The sequence below is a fragment of the Corvus moneduloides genome, chromosome 3 (genome assembly GCF_009650955.1).
Source record: "Corvus moneduloides isolate bCorMon1 chromosome 3, bCorMon1.pri, whole genome shotgun sequence".
In the NCBI taxonomy this organism is placed as follows: Eukaryota; Metazoa; Chordata; class Aves; order Passeriformes; family Corvidae; genus Corvus; species Corvus moneduloides.
The window spans coordinates 85,700,624-85,719,150 of NC_045478.1; the positions used below are offsets into that span (position 1 = coordinate 85,700,624).

The 18,527-nt window shown below is 36.8% G+C and overlaps 1 protein-coding gene across 4 annotated transcripts in view; it reads left to right on the top strand.

The window, feature by feature from the left end:
• STRN (striatin) overlaps window positions 1–18,082 on the top strand; it is a 68,950-nt gene extending 50,868 nt beyond the window's left edge. For 3 of the 4 annotated variants that reach the window (XM_032102566.1, XM_032102568.1, XM_032102570.1), the window contains 8 exons: window positions 1,600–1,775; window positions 2,747–2,794; window positions 3,391–3,512; window positions 4,369–4,536; window positions 6,720–6,860; window positions 9,138–9,245; window positions 10,082–10,168; window positions 10,255–18,082. In XM_032102566.1, the coding sequence (XP_031958457.1) occupies window positions 1,600–1,775; window positions 2,747–2,794; window positions 3,391–3,512; window positions 4,369–4,536; window positions 6,720–6,860; window positions 9,138–9,245; window positions 10,082–10,168; window positions 10,255–10,424 (1,020 nt within the window). In that variant the 3' untranslated portion in view covers window positions 10,425–18,082. The remainder of the gene's footprint in view (window positions 1–1,599; window positions 1,776–2,746; window positions 2,795–3,390; window positions 3,513–4,368; window positions 4,537–6,719; window positions 6,861–9,137; window positions 9,246–10,081; window positions 10,169–10,254) is intronic. The other variant, XM_032102567.1, reaches the window with a different exon arrangement.
• The last annotated feature ends 445 nt before the right edge of the window (window positions 18,083–18,527 follow it).

The window sequence follows — 18,527 nt, forward strand, 5'->3', positions numbered from 1 at the left end:
GTGATGCGGTGCAGCCAGGTGGGTGATGTGTCAGGGCTAGAATCCGTTTCCACCTCTGCTGCTGGTCTGCTGTTGGTATGCCCTCCATCTACTTCCCAATTTATAAACTACCCATCTTGGACTCCTTTGGAAAGGCATTTTTGAATGAAAGACAAGCAAATGGAGAATATTATCCTGCCAGAACTGGAATTCACTATTGGGCGATCTGAGGTGTCTTTGTGGCTTTTGCAGATGTGAAACAGAACCTGTGCTGCTGGTATGGCAGCTGGAGGGCAGGCAGGTTCCCTCCATTACCTAATTGGCATTAGGTGCCTATGTTGAGGCAACCAAATTCCTCTCCAGATATCTGTACATCTTGTACCCTTTTTGCTGAGACTTTCTTGGCCAGTCTTCAGAAAACCTGCTAGAGCTGCTAACTGTGCAGTCCTGCCCCATCCTTGTACCAGCTCGAGCGTTTGTCTGTTCCTTCACTGAGCCAGCTTGGCTCAGTAAACTGGCAAAGAAACTGACTTGTCTCCCTGAGCAAGGCAATATGTCATTACTAAGAAATATGATGAGACTAAACCTGCTGTTTGTTACAGCTCCTTTCTCCTTGTTGAAAATCTATAGAACCTCTTAATTGATGCGTGTTTTTATAATTAAATCCAGATGTAACAAAGCCTAAGAAAAAGCACTTCTGTTCTTAAACCTCCTCTTTCACTCCCAGTCCCCAGAATAAAATGTTTCTTGAAGTGGCTCAAGATAGTTGTCTCATCTTTGCAGTTAAGGATATAAATTATTTGGAATTATCTGTAGATTTCAACATAATAAATATCAGTACAATTGTTTGTTTTCTTGGTTTTTCACAACGACTATCAGCAGTGGAAAGGTAAATTTAACTCATGACATTGTTGACTGACAGTGGAAAAAGTTGTTTCAGCATTTTGTGTCAGTATTTGTTCAGAGGAACAACATTGAAGAAACTGTTACTTTTTTTAAAGGCTTTCTTTCTGGATCTTCTAAAATGCATTTATTGCCAAATAATTGTGTCTGTATACATGATACCTTATTGCCTGCCAGTTAGATTCTTAGTGTGTAGCCAAGTCCTTTTTGCCATTTTTTTTTCCTATTCTGGCAAACTTCACTGGCCATGCATTACTACAGAGCTTGAGTTGCCTTAGCTGGGTAAGTTAGGTTGTGTTCCTTTTTGTGCTTCTAGAGACTTCTCTGTTTCTCTCAGACCTTTACTTTAGAGCTGCCATGTCAGTAGTACTTTGGATATTCAGGGACCACACCTTGGTGAGTCAAAAATACCTAACTGAGTTCACTGAAGTATCAGTGCTTTTAAAGTGTGTAATTTTACAGACACGAGAGTATTTCAGATTTGCATAGAATTTATTACTGTGGATGCAACATTACTTGTATGGAATACATCTACCTTGGTTCTCATTTTGAAGTGTCTGGTTAGTGTTAAGTGGACTGTGGTTCACGAGCAGATTGTTGTGAAGAGTGGGTGAGATAATTTGACATCGTCTGAAAATGCCAAACTAAATTTTTGATTTCTTCCTTTTGTTGTGCCTTCCAGCTTAATTACAAGTTTGGCATTTTTTTTTTTATTAGATAGCCAACAATAAGGATGCATTGAGAAAGACTTGGAACCCCAAGTTTACGTTAAGAAGTCACTTTGATGGAATAAGAGGTCTCGCTTTTCATCCGGTTGAACCAGTCTTAATAACAGCTTCAGAGGACCATACTTTAAAAATGTGGAATTTACAAAAAACAGCCCCAGCAAAAAAGTAAGATTTTTTTTCTTTCTTTTCTTCAAAAACAATTTTAATTTATGAAGAAAGAAAAACCAAACCCTAGACACCACTTCACCGAATGGCCCTTGCAGTTATGGAAAGTGTTCCCTGAATTTAGGAGTAGGAAAACAAGCTCTCAGAGAAGGGTGGAGATGCGTAAAGAATGCCAGAAAAAATCCACGTGTTTGTGAATGTGTTTTGTTTGTGAAAAGGAAAACCATTCAGTTTTTTATATTTTCCTTGTGGATAACACGACAAATTAATTTACTAGTGAAAATATTTGGATGCGGCCTGTTAGTGTGCTTGCATGTGTATATGAATGTATAGAATGCATTTATATATCTATGCATATGTATGTATACACATACATGCATATACATGATGTACAGCTTTAAACTCTGAAATGTTGGCAGGTTCCTTTGTTCACTGTCTCTTGCAAATTGCTGGGAATTTGCAGAAATGAGAGGAAATTCATAGCAGGGCTGATGTGGTTAAGGGAGTACCATCATACCTTTGAGGAGGACTGGGCATAACACGGAGTCTTCCCTTGGTCTCTAACAAGATTGGTGAAGTCCAGAGAAGCAAATTTTGAAGCATTTCAGTGTTGATAGAAAAACTAGGAGTCCAAAACTCCTTTGCTCTGATAGGAACACTTAATGATACATTCCATGTGATGCTGATGTCTCTCCACTTCTTCCCCTCCGCTGATGTACCTACCTACTTTGATGGGTCTGTGAGCTACCTTGAATGTCTTTAAACAAAAAACCAAACAACAAATCCTGTCGTGTTTTGAAAGACTACAGATAGTTCCTAGATATGTGAAAAATTGTGTTGGGAGAGGAAGTTTTGAGAGAAACACTGCAAAAGATGTAGCAGGGATTTTAAGAATTTAGCGATTCTGGCATTTTTTGTAAAGCATTGTGTAAGATTGTATACATGTTAACTTCTTTTCGTACTTCGTTTAGGAGTGCTTCTCTTGATGTAGAGCCAATATATACCTTCAGAGCACATAAGTAAGTATTTCCTGAGAAATATTGTCATATTTTGAGAAAGATATGATTTTTAAATAGAAACAGAATTTTTTAAAAAAGTAATTTCCACCTTACCAGCTACTGATTTCATGTGGTGCTTTTAGTTCCTCTGTTTTTTAGAACACATCTGCATGTGTTCATCTCCTTTCTGCATAGTTATTTATGTCTGAAGTCAGATATACCACAATTTTAAAATTAAAAACCTACAAATTATACAGTTCAAATTTGATTAGGTGTTCTGTTCATCATTGCAGCTTTTGCCTTTTTGCCAGATACTTGAATATATAGAATGAAGCTGAAGAAGAATGAATGCAATGGATTTAAATCTACTGAGATGATTTCATGAAAGAGCCTTAAATCTTTTAAAAAGAAAAAAAGTCTGTTTATGCGAAGTACAAAATCCTACAGTTCAAATTGTGATGTTGTAGCATATGATTTCATTATGCAGAATTTTTGTTGCAATCCATGCAGCAAGTGAATTGTATTTAACATGGAAATTTGAAGATTCAGAAGATTGACATTGCATTTCATGTAATGAAAATGTTCATAGTCAGTGTTTCTTTGGGGGTTTCTTCCAGTGGACCAGTGCTCTGTGTGGTGATGAGCAGTAATGGTGAGCAGTGCTACAGTGGGGGAACAGATGGCCTCATCCATGGCTGGAACACAACCAACCCAAACATCGACCCCTATGACTCTTACGGTGCGTTGCTGTCACACGCAGCAGTGAAATAATAAGTTTAGTGACAGTAATGTTGTGTCACTAAAACAGTGTAATTTGTCGATAATGCTTCTGTGAAAGTTTAAAAGAGCAAATTGAATGTTATCTTCAATTACTTGAAGTAACATTATTTTAATGCTGATGCTACTTGATGGCAAGATAAAGTATCATTTTCTTAAAAAAGGCCTTGATCTCATCACAGTTTTGAGAAACAGCTAGTCTAAAGTACAGGTTTTAAAAGTACAGGATTAAACCTGATAATTTGGCAAGTACAGGAAATGTGTATTTTAGTGTTCTTTTCTTTGAAAAATTTCTGTGGAGTTGAGATAAAAAGAGATTTTATAGTCTGAGACCAAAGCTGTTAATGTTGTCTGCAAACAGCTAAAAAGGCCCGGTTTGGTAAAATTTACCAGATCTGAGTGGATGTCAGCCTTGTGTCTGGATTTTGAGATTTACTTTTCACTTCTGGTAGCTTCAGATGCAGTTGGCCTCAAAGCTAACTTTTGCGTAAAAGGGACTGCTGTGCCATTAATGGCTGTTTGAAAGCAAATTTTAACAATGAAGTGTATTTCAGCAACTTCAAAACTGTCCCTTCTGCTGAAGCATTGTTTTGTTCATTTAGTTGTAAAGTGGGTAACAGAATGTCACAAATACTGCTGAAATTCAAGCATCTTCATGCCAGAGTAATTAAGACTTCTATATTGATATGACATGATTGATCTTGGGGTTTTTAATGGATTATCTTCCAAAGTTTGGTGCATAAACACAGACTAAGATACAGCTATTGACTTAATTCAGATTTTGTTCTGAAATGTGGTTTTTTGTGTTTTGTTCACAGATCCTTCTGTTCTAAGAGGTGCTTTTGTAGGCCATACTGATGCAGTGTGGGGTCTGGTTTACAGTGGAGCACACCAGCGATTGCTGTCGTGTTCAGCAGACGGCACTATACGTTTATGGAAAGCTACAGAAATTGCTCCAGCTCTCAATATATTTAATGATAATCAAGGTACAGAAAATCACCCTACCCTAAAGTTCATGAGCATCACTGTTCAGACTGTCATAATTTTGGGTACTGAACAGAAATACTTCTTGTGCTTTTTTCTGAGTTTCTTACCTTTATGAGTGTTTTTGGGAAGAGTGAATTTTGTGACCCTTCTTTGACATTAGCTAAATATATACCTGTGTGCAGGGGGACAGTCAGATATATCTAAAACCCAACTGCTGCCGATGATCTGCTGATGATACTAGCACCATGGAGAATAATGTATTAACTCAGTAATTCAGATTCAAACTTGAGGTTCCACTAGGCCCTTGCTTTTGGTTTGTCAAGAGTAAAAAGCCCTTTCTTCCCCCAGTGGATGTTTGCAGTAGCCAGTCTTTTATCTCAGTGTCATTGTACCTTCCAGATTTGTTCCTTGTGCCTCTAACACAAGGAACAAATCCAACTGAATTTCTCAGTTTCCACATTAACTAAGTAACAATAACCTAGTGATCCTAAACACTGGTAGTTGAAAAAAAGTACTCCTTTGGAGTTAGTTACTGAAATTTCATGAACAAATGAAAATCCCACTGTTTAGAATCTAATTTCTGGAAGTTGCTGTCTGAGTCAAAGTGCTGCAGAACAAGCCCGTTGACATTGCCAAACTCTCCTAGAGCTAACAGCCATTAAAGGCAGCCCATGAGCTGAGACAGTTCCTTATCTCTTCACAAAAACTTTGAGGCAAAATAAACTTTGTCATAACTGAACAGACTTGTTGAATTATGGTGTAAAGCTGGTCGGATATGTCTTAGTTGAGACAGACTGAGCAAAATAGAAACATTCTATGTATTTTAGTTTTTGCAGAACTATGTTTCTAAAGGTATGCAGGATTGTTATTGCCAGCTCACCTATCTGCCTGCTTTGAAAACTTCCTGGAGAGATTTGGGATTTGTTGTGCGTGATTTTGGTTTTAATTATTAAACTAAGGGGGAAGGGGGAGTAGTTTTGCCTCACAGAGCTAATATTAGGACGTTTTTGTATTCTAAACTGCAATGAAGCCCAGTTGTGAAATCCAAAGACTGAAAACACAGTTTTCCTATGGCTTATTGATAACCTTGAACAAACTCATTAAAGTATCTGTCACTCATTGTTCAAGTCCTTTAGATTAACCATTGTAGGCTTACCAGGAAGCTGCAGATAAGCATGCATGGCAGTGGTAGAAAGGGTCACTTGAGAAACAATGTGTTTTCTTCTCACACCAATCCTTTTTGGCATTTTTTCGAGTACTTGTAGATAAGTACCACCATTCCTGAGAAATATTCTTGAGGTCATGTGTCTCAGAAAGATATTTCTCCCATGAATCTTTAGAGAGTTTGCAGAGATGTGATGATATTCCTGTGTTATCTGAATCTATGATCCAACATTAGGTTGCTTAAAATTCAGTTTCTCACTCTCTATCTTTTCCTCCTCCTCCTGGCATCTGTTGCAGCTGGTGTTGTTCTTTCACACAGCAGGTGGTGAACAGGACATTTGAGGAAAAAAATCCTAAGGGATAGATCCTATGCCCAAGCTTTGCTGATTTGACCTTCTGTCCTGTAGAGTGCAGATGGCTACAGTATAAGGAGATCAAATATATACCACAAAAGGCAGGATGGACAAAGCTTTGAAATACAAGTTTATAATGTATTTGTATAACTTTGCATGATGACAGTTCCAGTGTATAAAATTTGCACCTGGAGAACTTTGGTGATTTTTTTAAGCTCTGATTTTGTCCAGGTTAATTATAACAACGTTACTCATCTGTCATATCAGTTGTACCACTTCAATTTCATGTCCCTTTATTGAAGCAATGGAGTTTGGTGGAGTTTTTTTGAGAATTGCTGTTACAATTAAGGGAAGGAAAAGGGGCCCGGGAGTTCTTACTTTCTTAATTTCAAAGTAGATTTCTGGCCAGCTGCAGTTCCAGATACAGCATCTTAGTAAAGAATGTTGTTGATACATGTGTAAAAAAAAAAAAAAAAAAAAGATTAAAATAGTGATCAATACAGGGCAAGCTATTTAGATTGGCATAATTTATGATTTAGAATGCAACATTTCCTTTCATAATCGTGGTTCTTTTGATGTTGAAGTGCTTACTGGTTGAATTTTTTTGTTTAATATTTTTAAAATTTTCTTCACACCAACTACATCTTCCCTTCGTTGCTTTCTAGAAATGGGAATCCCTTCATCAGTAGATCTTGTGAGCAGTGACCCAAGCCTCATGGTAGCATCATTTAACAGTGGACACACTAGCATTTTTAACATGGAGACACGGCAGCGAATTCTTACCCTGGAGTCCAGTGTGGATACCAGTATGTATCAAAAGCCCCAAACCAACCAAAGGAAAAAAATGGCTTCTTGAAGATTGATACCATTGATAATCTTTTCAGTGTTTCCAAAGAATTGGGCAGTGTCATGAGAAATTTTAACATGAATTATGTTACAGGCTGTGTTTTGAGATAAAACAGTAAATTGTTACTGCTACAACAGACCTCAGGGGTGTTTCAGTAGCAGAAGAGTGCACATACTTTTGAAATCAGGTAGAAGAAACAAGCTCGCACTCTGAATTCCTCCTCAAGGGGTAGTAGCACAAGAAAAAGCACAGGTTTCTTTAACACAGCTTTGTGATCTCTGTTGATTCAATATATCCATTTTCTCTTCAGTCCAAAATTGCAAAATAGAGGCAATATCAGGAAAATTCAAAGTTGAATTTATTAAAAAATTCTGAGTGTATGTCAATTCTTTTTTGTTTTTCCTCAGAGGTATTCATCTCCTAAGCTTTATTACACTCTTGGCTCATTTGGACTTGGGCTTTAGTTGAAATTTTCACTGTAGGAGGAAAGCAAAGCTCCAGTGAAAGAGTATTCATTCACAAGGTCCCATATAATGCCTTGGATCATGGCAGTGACCAATATTAGAAGTTTTAGAGGACACTGTGAAGAGGCTGCTGTCACTAAATTATTTTACCCTGGCTTTACAAAAGAGACCAGAATGAGCTGAAGCATAAGGTTTCATATTTAAGCCACAGTGGTAAAACACTGTGTCATTTAAATATTTTGGTATTTCTTCCCCCACCCTCAGGGTTTTATGTCACTGACTTCTACTATTTAATTATATTTTTTTAAAAGGACTAAGCCATTCTTGTTGGCTTTGCTTGTGTGTTTTAAAATATTTAAATGACTGTCATTTTATAAGAGCAAATGGAAAGTGCCATCTCTCTTCTTTATGTTATTTCTTACTGTGCTGGATTTCTTCTTTTAACCCACATCTTTGTTCCTGTCTGAAAAAACAGTTTAAATTAGTTAATGCTGTTCAGTAGCAGTCACCTTTGTTCTTCCATTCCCTCCTCCCTTCTATTTTTTTTACTTCTTCCTTGCTGTAGTTCTGTAATACTGCTTTAGGAAAACGAGACCCTGGTATGGCAACCAGCAGTCCCTGTTTAGTATCTTCAGTTATGTAACAGTACTATAAAGCTTACATGTATTTTAAAGAAATAAATTATTATTTCTACAAGAGCTAGACAAGAGGAAAATGTCACCTGAAATGCCCTACCACACTATTTAGGGACTCTGCTGTTCAGTATAATCCTCACTCTGGCATTTTCAAACTGTGAGGATGGCTGGCTGTGATGAAGGTTCATGTGCTTTTAGTAATTTTAGGAGAGTTTATTAGTATGGATGTGGAGTTTTTTCTTTAATTTTTACTTCCATAATTTCTAAGTGTCTTGTGGATGCTGACACTGCTTTATGGTTCAGATTTTTATAGAAAAGTGTAAAGTGAAATCTTTACCATTTTAATAGCAGGTGAACCTTTAGTACTATTCTATTTCATTTATTTTAGTAAGAATTGTGATTAAATGATGTGAATGTTCTTTGGAAGCAATTTAGCTAAATACAGTCAACATGAAAGACAATATCTGTATTTTGATGTTCTGTGTAGTGACTATTTGTGGGTTTTGTCATAATCTATGCCTCTTAAGACCCCTCTTGCATTAACCTGTGCATCACAGCAATGCCTAGATTTCTAATCAGATAATTCCTATACTTTTTTCTCTGTATGTGTATAGGTATCTATATATGTGCATGCTATTTCAGAAGTATTGAAGGCTAGGAAATTGGCTCTCCTATGAATAGTCTAGCATCCTTTTTTTTTAATAATTATTTCAATCCATGTATTGGATTGAATAATATTAAGTGGATTTTGTTTGCTTGAAACATACTGCCTGCAGTGTTTTATTTTCCTGTCCTGTGTGTTATGAAGAAAGTTTGACTTGGCAAGAGGAGGAATGTGTGTGAATGAGGTGTTTTCATTCAATTTTTGGTTTCACATTTTTACCTGGTGTGCCTATCTAAAACCATGTCCAGAAGCTGGACCTTATTTGGCATATATACGATTTATGTATGTTTTTATCCTGTGTAGTTTGGAAAGTATTGTAAAGTGTATAACATAAGGTGCTAGCTGTGAGTTTCCAGGATATATATGTAAGAAGTATTTTGCAAATAAGATTGATTACATACTTATTTCTTAGTAGCAATCTTTCAAAGAATTTAGCAATTTACATGTACTGATATGTGTGGGTTTTTTCTTAGCAGTCAGTTCTTCCTGTCAGATAAACAGAGTCATCAGCCATCCAACTCTTCCAATTAGTATCACTGCTCATGAAGACAGACACATCAAATTCTATGACAACAATACAGGTATGCATCTTTTCAGCTGGTCTTAGCCATAGCCATTACATTGTATAATGTAAATCATTATTATCTATATTGTTCACATAAATGCTGAGGGATGTCAAGAATTGGATAGCCTCTGAAGTGGAAATCTCTCATCACCAGCAGAGTCCAAAGATTGCCAGCCCACTTAAAGCTTTGTTGGCAAAGTGATAAGGAACTTGCATCTGTCCATTCTTTTGGAATGCCCTGTGTATGGGGTTTATAATTCTTTACCATAAAAGGCTTCTTTTTCCAAAATCTTCACGTTCTTATGTTTATGTTTCGTCTGTTGGTTGTCTGTACTATTTTTATCTTGAGAGCGGGAACCTCTCGCACTCCTTCAGTGCTTCCTAGACCTCTGCCACGTTTGACCCATAATTTACAATTTTTAACATGAAATCATTGCTGTAATTATAATAAGCTGTAATAGAACATTAATTCTCTCTGAGACAACTAACATTATCCCCTACTCCTATGTAGTTTATATTCATTGCTTTTAGTATACTCAGCCCCTGCCTTCCTTCCCATTCAAGATCTTACCTGAGAACTCAATTTTCTTAAGGGGCAGATATTTAAAATGCACAGTGATTGCAGTGTCAGGATGGCTTAAAGTAAAGGTCTCACAAACGTTGATGATATTGTTACTGTGGTTCTTGGGAACTATGAACATTAAAAGAATGGCTTTTTGTATAATTTTAATGATTCAGTCATGGGACAAGATCTTGTATTTATAATATCAGCTATGGTAGCGTCGTAAGCAGTGACTACAGGTAACAAAGTTAGTTGCAGAAAATAACCTAAATAAATCTTTTCTTTCAAAGGAAAACTGATCCACTCCATGGTGGCTCACTTAGATGCAGTTACAAGTTTAGCTGTTGATCCTAATGGCTTGTATTTGATGTCTGGCAGTAAGTACATTCAGATTTCATTTTCTTTTTCTTACAACGGTGGCAGGCATGCAAATTATAAAGAAAACTGTTTCCCTTTTCTTTAGGTCATGACTGCTCGATTCGCTTGTGGAATCTTGAAAGCAAGACTTGCATCCAAGAATTTACTGCTCATCGCAAAAAGTTTGATGAGTCCATTCATGATGTGGCATTCCACCCATCCAAATGTTATATTGCCAGTGCAGGAGCAGATGCCCTGGCTAAAGTGTTTGTATGACAGAGTGCTTCCCATTCAACTTTAGCTTTGTATATATTTAACCAGCTGCACAAAAGAGAAGAGGAGGGCATGAGTTGTTTTATCTTGCCCTATAATTCAGAGAATGTTTGTAAGTGTTTAGTTTTGCAGGGTGCTGTTTTCTAAATTGACGTTTGTTCTGGTTTCTGTGAGCTCAGCTGGTGCTGAGAGCTTGGAATCTCTCAGTTTCAAATAGTTTAAAAAAAAAAAAAAAAAAAAGCTTTTATTTAGGGGGTGTGAATTTTCGTCCAGGCAGGCCTTGGGTGAAACTAGGTCTATGTATTCTCTATTAATAAAATGGAGTACTGGAAAGAAGGAGTCTAATTGCATCAGGGAGTAGGAAAAGAGGGAAACTTCCTAGGATGCTTCTCATTGAGGAATCTTAATGTACTCAAATCACCTGGAAAAAGTGATTCAAAGTCAGTTCACATGCTCATTACTGTATCATGTGAGAGGCACTTTGTTATCCCTTTGGTATGAATAAAGTAGATCTTGTTCAGAGAGCAGTAGTGGATAGTTAATCTCAGCCACCTGGCTGCTAGCCTAAGATAAATGCAATTAAAGGAAGGCAAATTACTAACATCAATTAAAATGCAGTAAAGTTTCTGTTACACCTTCTGTGTTTCTCAGTAAATACCTAGTTTGCAAAAAAATTTATGTAATTTTTTTAAGACTGTATTAGCGTATGGTTAGAAGCTGAGCCTTTAGTTTAAATCCTGGTTAACAACAGACTGACATAGTCTGTGTATACTGTAGTAGCAAATTTAACTTATTCAGATTTTAATGCTGTTTATTCCTGGAGATCTGGCACAAGAAATTATCACAAAGCTTTCCAAAGAAGCTGTCCTGCAATTTTAGGTACCCAGCGTTCATCTCCTCTTTCTGTTCCTGCTAAAAAGGGTATCATTCTGGGCATTAAGGATTACAGTGAAATACTTCATCTGAAGATTAAATCTGATGCTTTGTATGGGTCCTTCTAGTGGAATAGGTGGGAACTATACAAAGCTCCATCAGTTTGAGAGATTCTGCTACTGCTAGAGATATTTCCCAGCTGCACCATTTGTGGGACTCTTTACCTTGTCCGCTTCACTGGGTGTATGTGCCATTGATGGGGTTACCTGAAGAATGAGTGCTTCTCATAATTACTCAACAGATGTCCTTTGTTTATCTGTTCAGAGTTTCTCTGTTGATTTGACAAATAACTTTGAATCTGATCTTTAGTCTTTTTATCCCTTCTTAAAGGAAGGTGAGTGGATTCTTTTCTATTACGTGTCATCATCAGAATTATCACTATTCATAAGCGTGAAGTTGGTGTTTTTCTCTGATGGGATTGGGAAGCAGAATTTCTGCTGGAGTTGATTTCTGGTGCTGATATGAGTAGGAAAGAACCCAGTGCAACTCCTCAAGTACCAGTATGAGGTTGAGACTGGAAACTGATAAATAAATCTTTACCTTTAAACTGACACTTCGTAAGCAGGAGTCATTGAAAGATATCAACATAAGGTTTGACTGTGTTGTTTTTAGAGTGGCATTTGGGGATGGGACCACATTTGAAGTTGATCTCAGAGTTTAAACCAAGTATATTATTTAGAATAAGAGGGTGACCTGTGCTGTTTGAGCCTGCAACACATTATATGTACTGCTAAAATATCTTGGAATACTTTTATTGCTCAGAATATTCAGATATGTCACTTCATGATATTGATATGCAATATATTTCCTTAGATAGGATTAAAACTTTTACCATGAAACAGATGACTACAATAATAATACAGATTATTTAGTTTTTATAAAATGTTTTGGTTATGATGAAAAGGAGGAAACTTGGCTGCAAAACTGAGCATTCAACTTTGTGAGAGTTCTGTGTACTTGACTCATTCTTTCAGTGTCATTATTTTATTTCTTTTTGAAGAGAAAATTACAAAGATTTATTTGAAAAATTCTAAAAGTTATGTATATTATATATGTGTATATATATTGTAAACATGTATTAAATGTGTCTAGTAAGGGAAGACTCCATGGGTGCATTTTAATGTTTTAGTAATAAGAGTCCTCTTGAGTTTGTGTATACAAAGGATAATGGTGTGAGTATGAAATGAATGTTGTGCTTTTGCTTACACAATACAATATGTAGTCACAGTTGTTTAAATTGCTGTACATAAAAACTAATAGGCCAGCATGCTTGTTTTTAAAGACTGTCATTCTGATTACAATTGGAATGTAAGAGGTGGCTGTTCAAATGTGAATTGAAAGATGTTTCGTTCTCACTATTGAGCTCTTGCTCAAACCGAAAAGTGATTTTTTTTAAAGCTGGCAATTAGCTAGAGGATGAGGTGCCTTGAAAAAACAAAACAAAACAAATGTAGCCTTACAAAGAGGTTGTGGAGTATATATATTTTTGTGCTTGTCTTCATAATTGATGTCAATGTCTTTTTACTGTACTTGCTCACATACTTGTAGGACTGCAGGGTATTGTGCATGAGCCTGTCAGATCTTCTGAACATCATCATAGGAGATAGGGTTGAAAAAATTATTTAGGTTATCTAGTCCATCTGCTTGCTAAAGCAGGGTTGTAGTCTTGTGCATTCTAATATTGTCTTGGACAGTGAGATTTTATATGTTCTAAACAATTAGGCTTCCTTTTAAAGATTATTTCAATGATTACATCTCGCTGGCAGGAGGATTTATGTGATATTTAGTCACTCCTTTTTGTAACTTCATGCCAGTATTCCAAGCCATGTTTTGTGCCATTTTACATATTCTTCATAGTCTTTGGAATGTGGAACCTGCATGCACACACTGGTTCCATCTGTAGATTTTCATTCCTTTCTGCTTTCTTCAAGCTATTTTTTTAGTCTGCTTTTTTTGCACTACATTTTCTTGTTTTCATCCTTTAAGCTCAATTCTCCAAATCTTGGTGTCCATACCACCATTCCACATGCATGATTTGTTGGACTTAGTCTGAAGGTTATCTGTTAAGCTTGGTTGTTATTTGGTTGGGTTTATCCTCTGTAATGCGATGCTTTTATGTAGGAGGACCAAGCTTTTGATGTCCAACAAACTCAAGTCATATGTCTTTACTTGTGACAACTCCTCTAAGTAACATTTGAGCATTGCTACTTTTCAAGTTTCTTCTTCACTTTCAGTATGTTATGATTCTTTTGTAGAGACTTAATTCCTGTTTCATGATTATCCTGGGTCTTACAAGCTTTGAACTTCTGACCTCTGAGGGCATTAAATTATTTTTATTTGTTCCTCTTTTATGTGCAGTTTTTCTTGGTTCAGTGTAATTGGTAACTTTCATTAGTGTGATCCATGTGCTCATTGAAAGTGTAAACAAAACTGGACCCAAGGCTTATTCTTGGAAAGACCCTTTTTCTGCAATATCAGTATATAGCATTTTACTATTATTATTTTTCCCTTATCTAATTTACATGGTAATTTTTAAATTTAACTCATATAATTTTTTGTGTATGTTAGCCTGTGCTAATGATTTTGGTTTTACTAACTAATTTAATGGCAGAATTTTCAGTCCTTCTGTATGGTGAAAGTTGGTCCGCTACGTTTAAATACTCTCACTTTTAATTTACTTCACTGGGCTGCTTGCTTTTACATATTTCATTCACTTACCAAAATGCACAGAATGATTTGGAGTAGCTTGGAAGAACTTCTAGATACATTGTGTCACTCTTACAAAATCCTAGTGTCTGCATTTATTTTTGGGCCTCAAGGAGAAAACTTCCACATAAAAGATTTACTACTTTTATCTCATTCATGTTTATTTTGATCAAATATGTTCTTTAGCAAGAAGCCTGTAGAACTATATGCCATATACTGCAGGCTATTTTTTTAGGACATGTATTTTCAAATAATATTACATTAAAGCAGTCCCATGTAATTTGGTTACGTGTGTGGTGTTCACCATACAGCTTTCTGATTGGGTCATACAACACTGTTTTTCAGTTGTGAATTTAAAGTAACCAGAAACTTGTCCATTTGAATAAATGTGTGAGAGATAAAGGACTTAGTTACACCACCTTTTCAGCACATTTGCTGGATCACAGATATGACCTCTTTCCCTGCCTCCCTAGGTTTCAACAGTGTAATTTTGGGGAGCAGCAATTTCTGTAAACTCGTGTTCTTTGAGCAGTGTTTGACGGGCAGAAGTGTGGAAACAAACAATTGAAAAGCGGACATAACCATCAGATAATTAAGTCTCGGTTTTATTAATGCCTTTCAAGATGTGTATTTGGAAACATGGCAGTGTGTTTTTAGACTGTCCCAGGTATCCAAGAGCCTACTTGATGCCTGTGTGAAGTACCTAGTCAATCTGAGATGCATTGAGGAAGAAAATACAGCCATTGTCATTGTCCTATGCTGAAATTTGTGGCTGTTTAGTTGAAGCTGGTTTGGACTACACTTAGAAATGAAGAAATCAGAATGTGATAGTTAACCTCTTCCATGTGGTAAATTGGTTTGTATAAAATGTGGCAATCTTTGATATGGCAATATGGGTTTTCTTGGGCATCATAGAGATGCTTAGTGTAGTTGTTACTACTGAGTGACAGAGAGGATGAAAATATTTCCCTGAAAAAAATGCTCAGATGTTTCAGGAAGCTTCTTTTTTCTCATAAGGATGTGAAGGTGTTGAGAATATTTTATCTAAATCTGATAATGTGTTTAGCTAAAGAGGGTTACAATAGGTGAACAGTCTTGACTCTTTCATCATCAATGTCTTTAAGCTTAGAGACAAACACAGTTACAGAAACGATTCTCCTGTAAACTGCCAGTGAAAGTCTCTGCCATGTTTCTACTGAGCAGCAGAGAAACTGATGGACAGCAGTGTCGATCCATCTGGTTATGTCAGGGGTGTTCTACAAAAAGTAACCCCTCTGGTAAAAGATAGTGTTACATACAACAGAGCAAATGAACTCCTGGGGAGGGTGGGGAAGGACTAGGATGAGTCTTGTGTAAATAGAACTTGTTTGGGCAAACGCTCTTGTTTAGCTGGTGGGAATGTTCCCAGGAGGGAGGATGGTTGGAAATATGACCTTTAAAAAAAAGTCTCTGCCTGTGCTAATGAACATACCTGTGCAGGTTTTCTATCCTTTTGATCCTGCTTTTTATCTTCCCACTTAAATCTTCCTTTAGGTTACATTTTCTGAGAATCTTAAATCTCATCTGCAGTGAGCTCTTATTGCAGAGTGAATTTCATAAAGGGCTATTAATTTTTCTCTTGGAGTGGTTTTTTGAAGGGTGGTAGGGTTTCAGCTTCAGCCCTACCGCTCTCACCACCAAAAAGCTGATTTGTACCTCTTTACACCCAGTTCATTTAATTCTAGTTGGTTATCTCTTACCCTGCCTTCTGACTTAGTTTTGCTGCTCTGTAGTCAGTTGTGAAAGCTTATGAATTGCTGTATCATTTAAGATGTTTTTGAGAATCTGGATTCCACTACAGAAGGCATAAATCCAGTTGAATAGTACAACCTGTGGGTCTCATCTGGTTTGTTGTCAGGAGAGACTTGTTGTTAGATTACAAAATCCAAACTATGGCTGAGCTAAAAAGGCATTTAATAATAATCTATTCTTCTTAGCCCAACTTCTTCCTGCTTAAGCGCAGATTGTGGTATTGTGTGTTAAGCTAGTTTTGCCCTGCTCATGCTGCCAAGCCATGCTGTGATTGTGGGAGATCACACCAGTGTTTAAACCATGCCCCGTGCACGTGTTTCTAAGCTTCTCAAAGCCCTGTGTTGACATGGTCCTCAAGGCCAGTCTTCTTCCATTCCCTCAAGTTTGAATTGCAGGCTCCCAAAATTACTTCCTGGCTATTTTGAGAAACCCTTGGTCCTCACACCAGAGTATTGGACTAGGGTGTTGAGAAAAGATTTGTGCAGCTGGATTTGTACTATTCTGAAAGGGAAAGGATAACTTGTTGCCAAGCCAAATATTGTCATTATTTTTGGATTACTTGTGAAAAGCAGCCAAAAACATTGTATAAGGGATAAATGATGGACTTCAAGCTAATATTTTTCCATTAAGAATTTATTTTTCTATGCTTCCTGTCATCAAGATACAGTGCTTTTGAATGTAGCTTGTTTTCAGGTGTGTGGCTCCTCAAATTGTTTCCTTGCAATCAGACATTTGCAAATGTGCATCAGTTTTGAAAAGTGTCTCATATATGTTAGCACTTCTTTTGGAAATGCAAACTGAGCATGTTAGCTAATGATTTCTTGTACTTTTATAGTCCAAGCAGACTGAAAAGCAGTCTTGTGCTATGTTTTCCTTGAATAGTGTATCTGAAAAAACTTGTAGAAGGAACCCCATGATGAGATGACTTTTGTTGCTGTAAGGTTCTCTGTTGACTTTTGTCAGCTTTGCATTGTAATTTGCGTAATTATCTTCAATTGACTGTCAGGTTAAAAAAGACAAATTTCTTTGTCATATGGACTGTAGCTTGGATTTTTTTTTGTTGTTGTTGCTTATATTAATAGAATTTTTTCTTTTCTACTAGAACTTAGAGGTACCTGACACCTCTCTTTAGGAGAAGTTATTACAGGTGATAACCACTAACACGATAGTAATACAGTGGCTCCCCTTCTGTTTTGGGTCACTTCCATGGCAGATAGTTGATATGAAAAGGCTACTGTGGCTGATATATAAACAGCTAAAGGAAATTAAGATTCCCCTTCAGAACTTTGCTGAGGTTATGATTTTATATGCCAGTTTTGAATGACTACTTTGAAACAGTGTTGGGCTTCAAGTGTCTTGCAGAACTTTGGATCCAAATGAGAAATACCTACTTGTTGAGTAATAGTCTGTCAGTTTTTTGTGTATGGCTCAGTACAAGGCTGTGTCAGAATTGCAGTACCACCAAAATTACCTTGTTTAAATGCAACTGTTGTACAAAAGTGAATGTTATTTTGAGTGAGAAATTCTGTTTTCTTATTTATGAAGGAAATAGTTTTCTTGGGAGTAAGCATCCATAAATGTAATATATTTCATGATTTTGAAAAGGCTTATTAATCATGGGACATGAGAAAAATGAAAGTGTTTCATTCTCCAAAGATCTGTTAGCAATTATTATTACAAGTATAAATTTTTGCTTTAAATGGAAATGCTTCTTCAAAAACTTAGTATTAAACTTCTTACTAAAACTCAGTAGTTTAAAATGCTGGAAAAATATCTAAAAAGGCAAAGACAGAAAATTCAGAGGGAGATTATTTTGAAATACGCCAGTGTAATTTTGAGCTTCTCAAGTGCAGCCCTGAATTTTCTCTTTTTCACTGCAATTCATACTTTGTGAAACTTCTTGGATAGGTTATATTTAAAGCTACATTCACTTGCCTGAATAAGTCAAATAAATATTTTGTCATTTAAAATTATATAGATCTGCTTATGTTAGTGTGCCATTTGAAATGAGACCCCATTGAGGTAACCATGCAGGCATTTGTGCTGGTATGGCAGTAGTGAAGTGGGGTATCTGTGTACTGTACCCGCATTCTGTGCTGAGCAAAATCACACGGACTTCCAGAAATAAGCAATGGTTTTTAAGAGCAGCTTTATTTAATGTTGCAGCAGCAAGTGTCATTTGTACCATATAATTATGTAAATTGGGTGCTAATAAATACTATTTTTCAACATTTTGCATTGTGTTCATAATTCTGCATTTTATCACAAGATGTGTGTGGTTTTGGTGTGAGTGCTAGGAGGGGAAAGTGCATTAAGACCAAGACTAATAGACTTGTTTGGAGGGGCTTGAGGTAACTCCATGTGAAATTCTTGTTGAACTGTGCAGCGTGTCACTATTCACAGGAGTGCCTTGTTTTTTGTGTTCTCTGGGTGTCTTGGTTTCATCCTGCTCCACCAGCTTGGCTCTGTTGTCACCGCACATCTCTCCATGTGCTGAGGCACATGGTCCCTGTGTGGGGGTGAATGTGGGGTGAGCAGACATGCGGAGTGGGTGTGGTTGTGCAGGAGCTGGTCTGTCAGCGGGCGTTGTTCGCAGCCAGACACGTGGCTCTTCCCGAGGACAGCGTTCATTCAGCATAAAAAGAAACGCGTGGTTCTGCCCTTGGGGAGAGGATG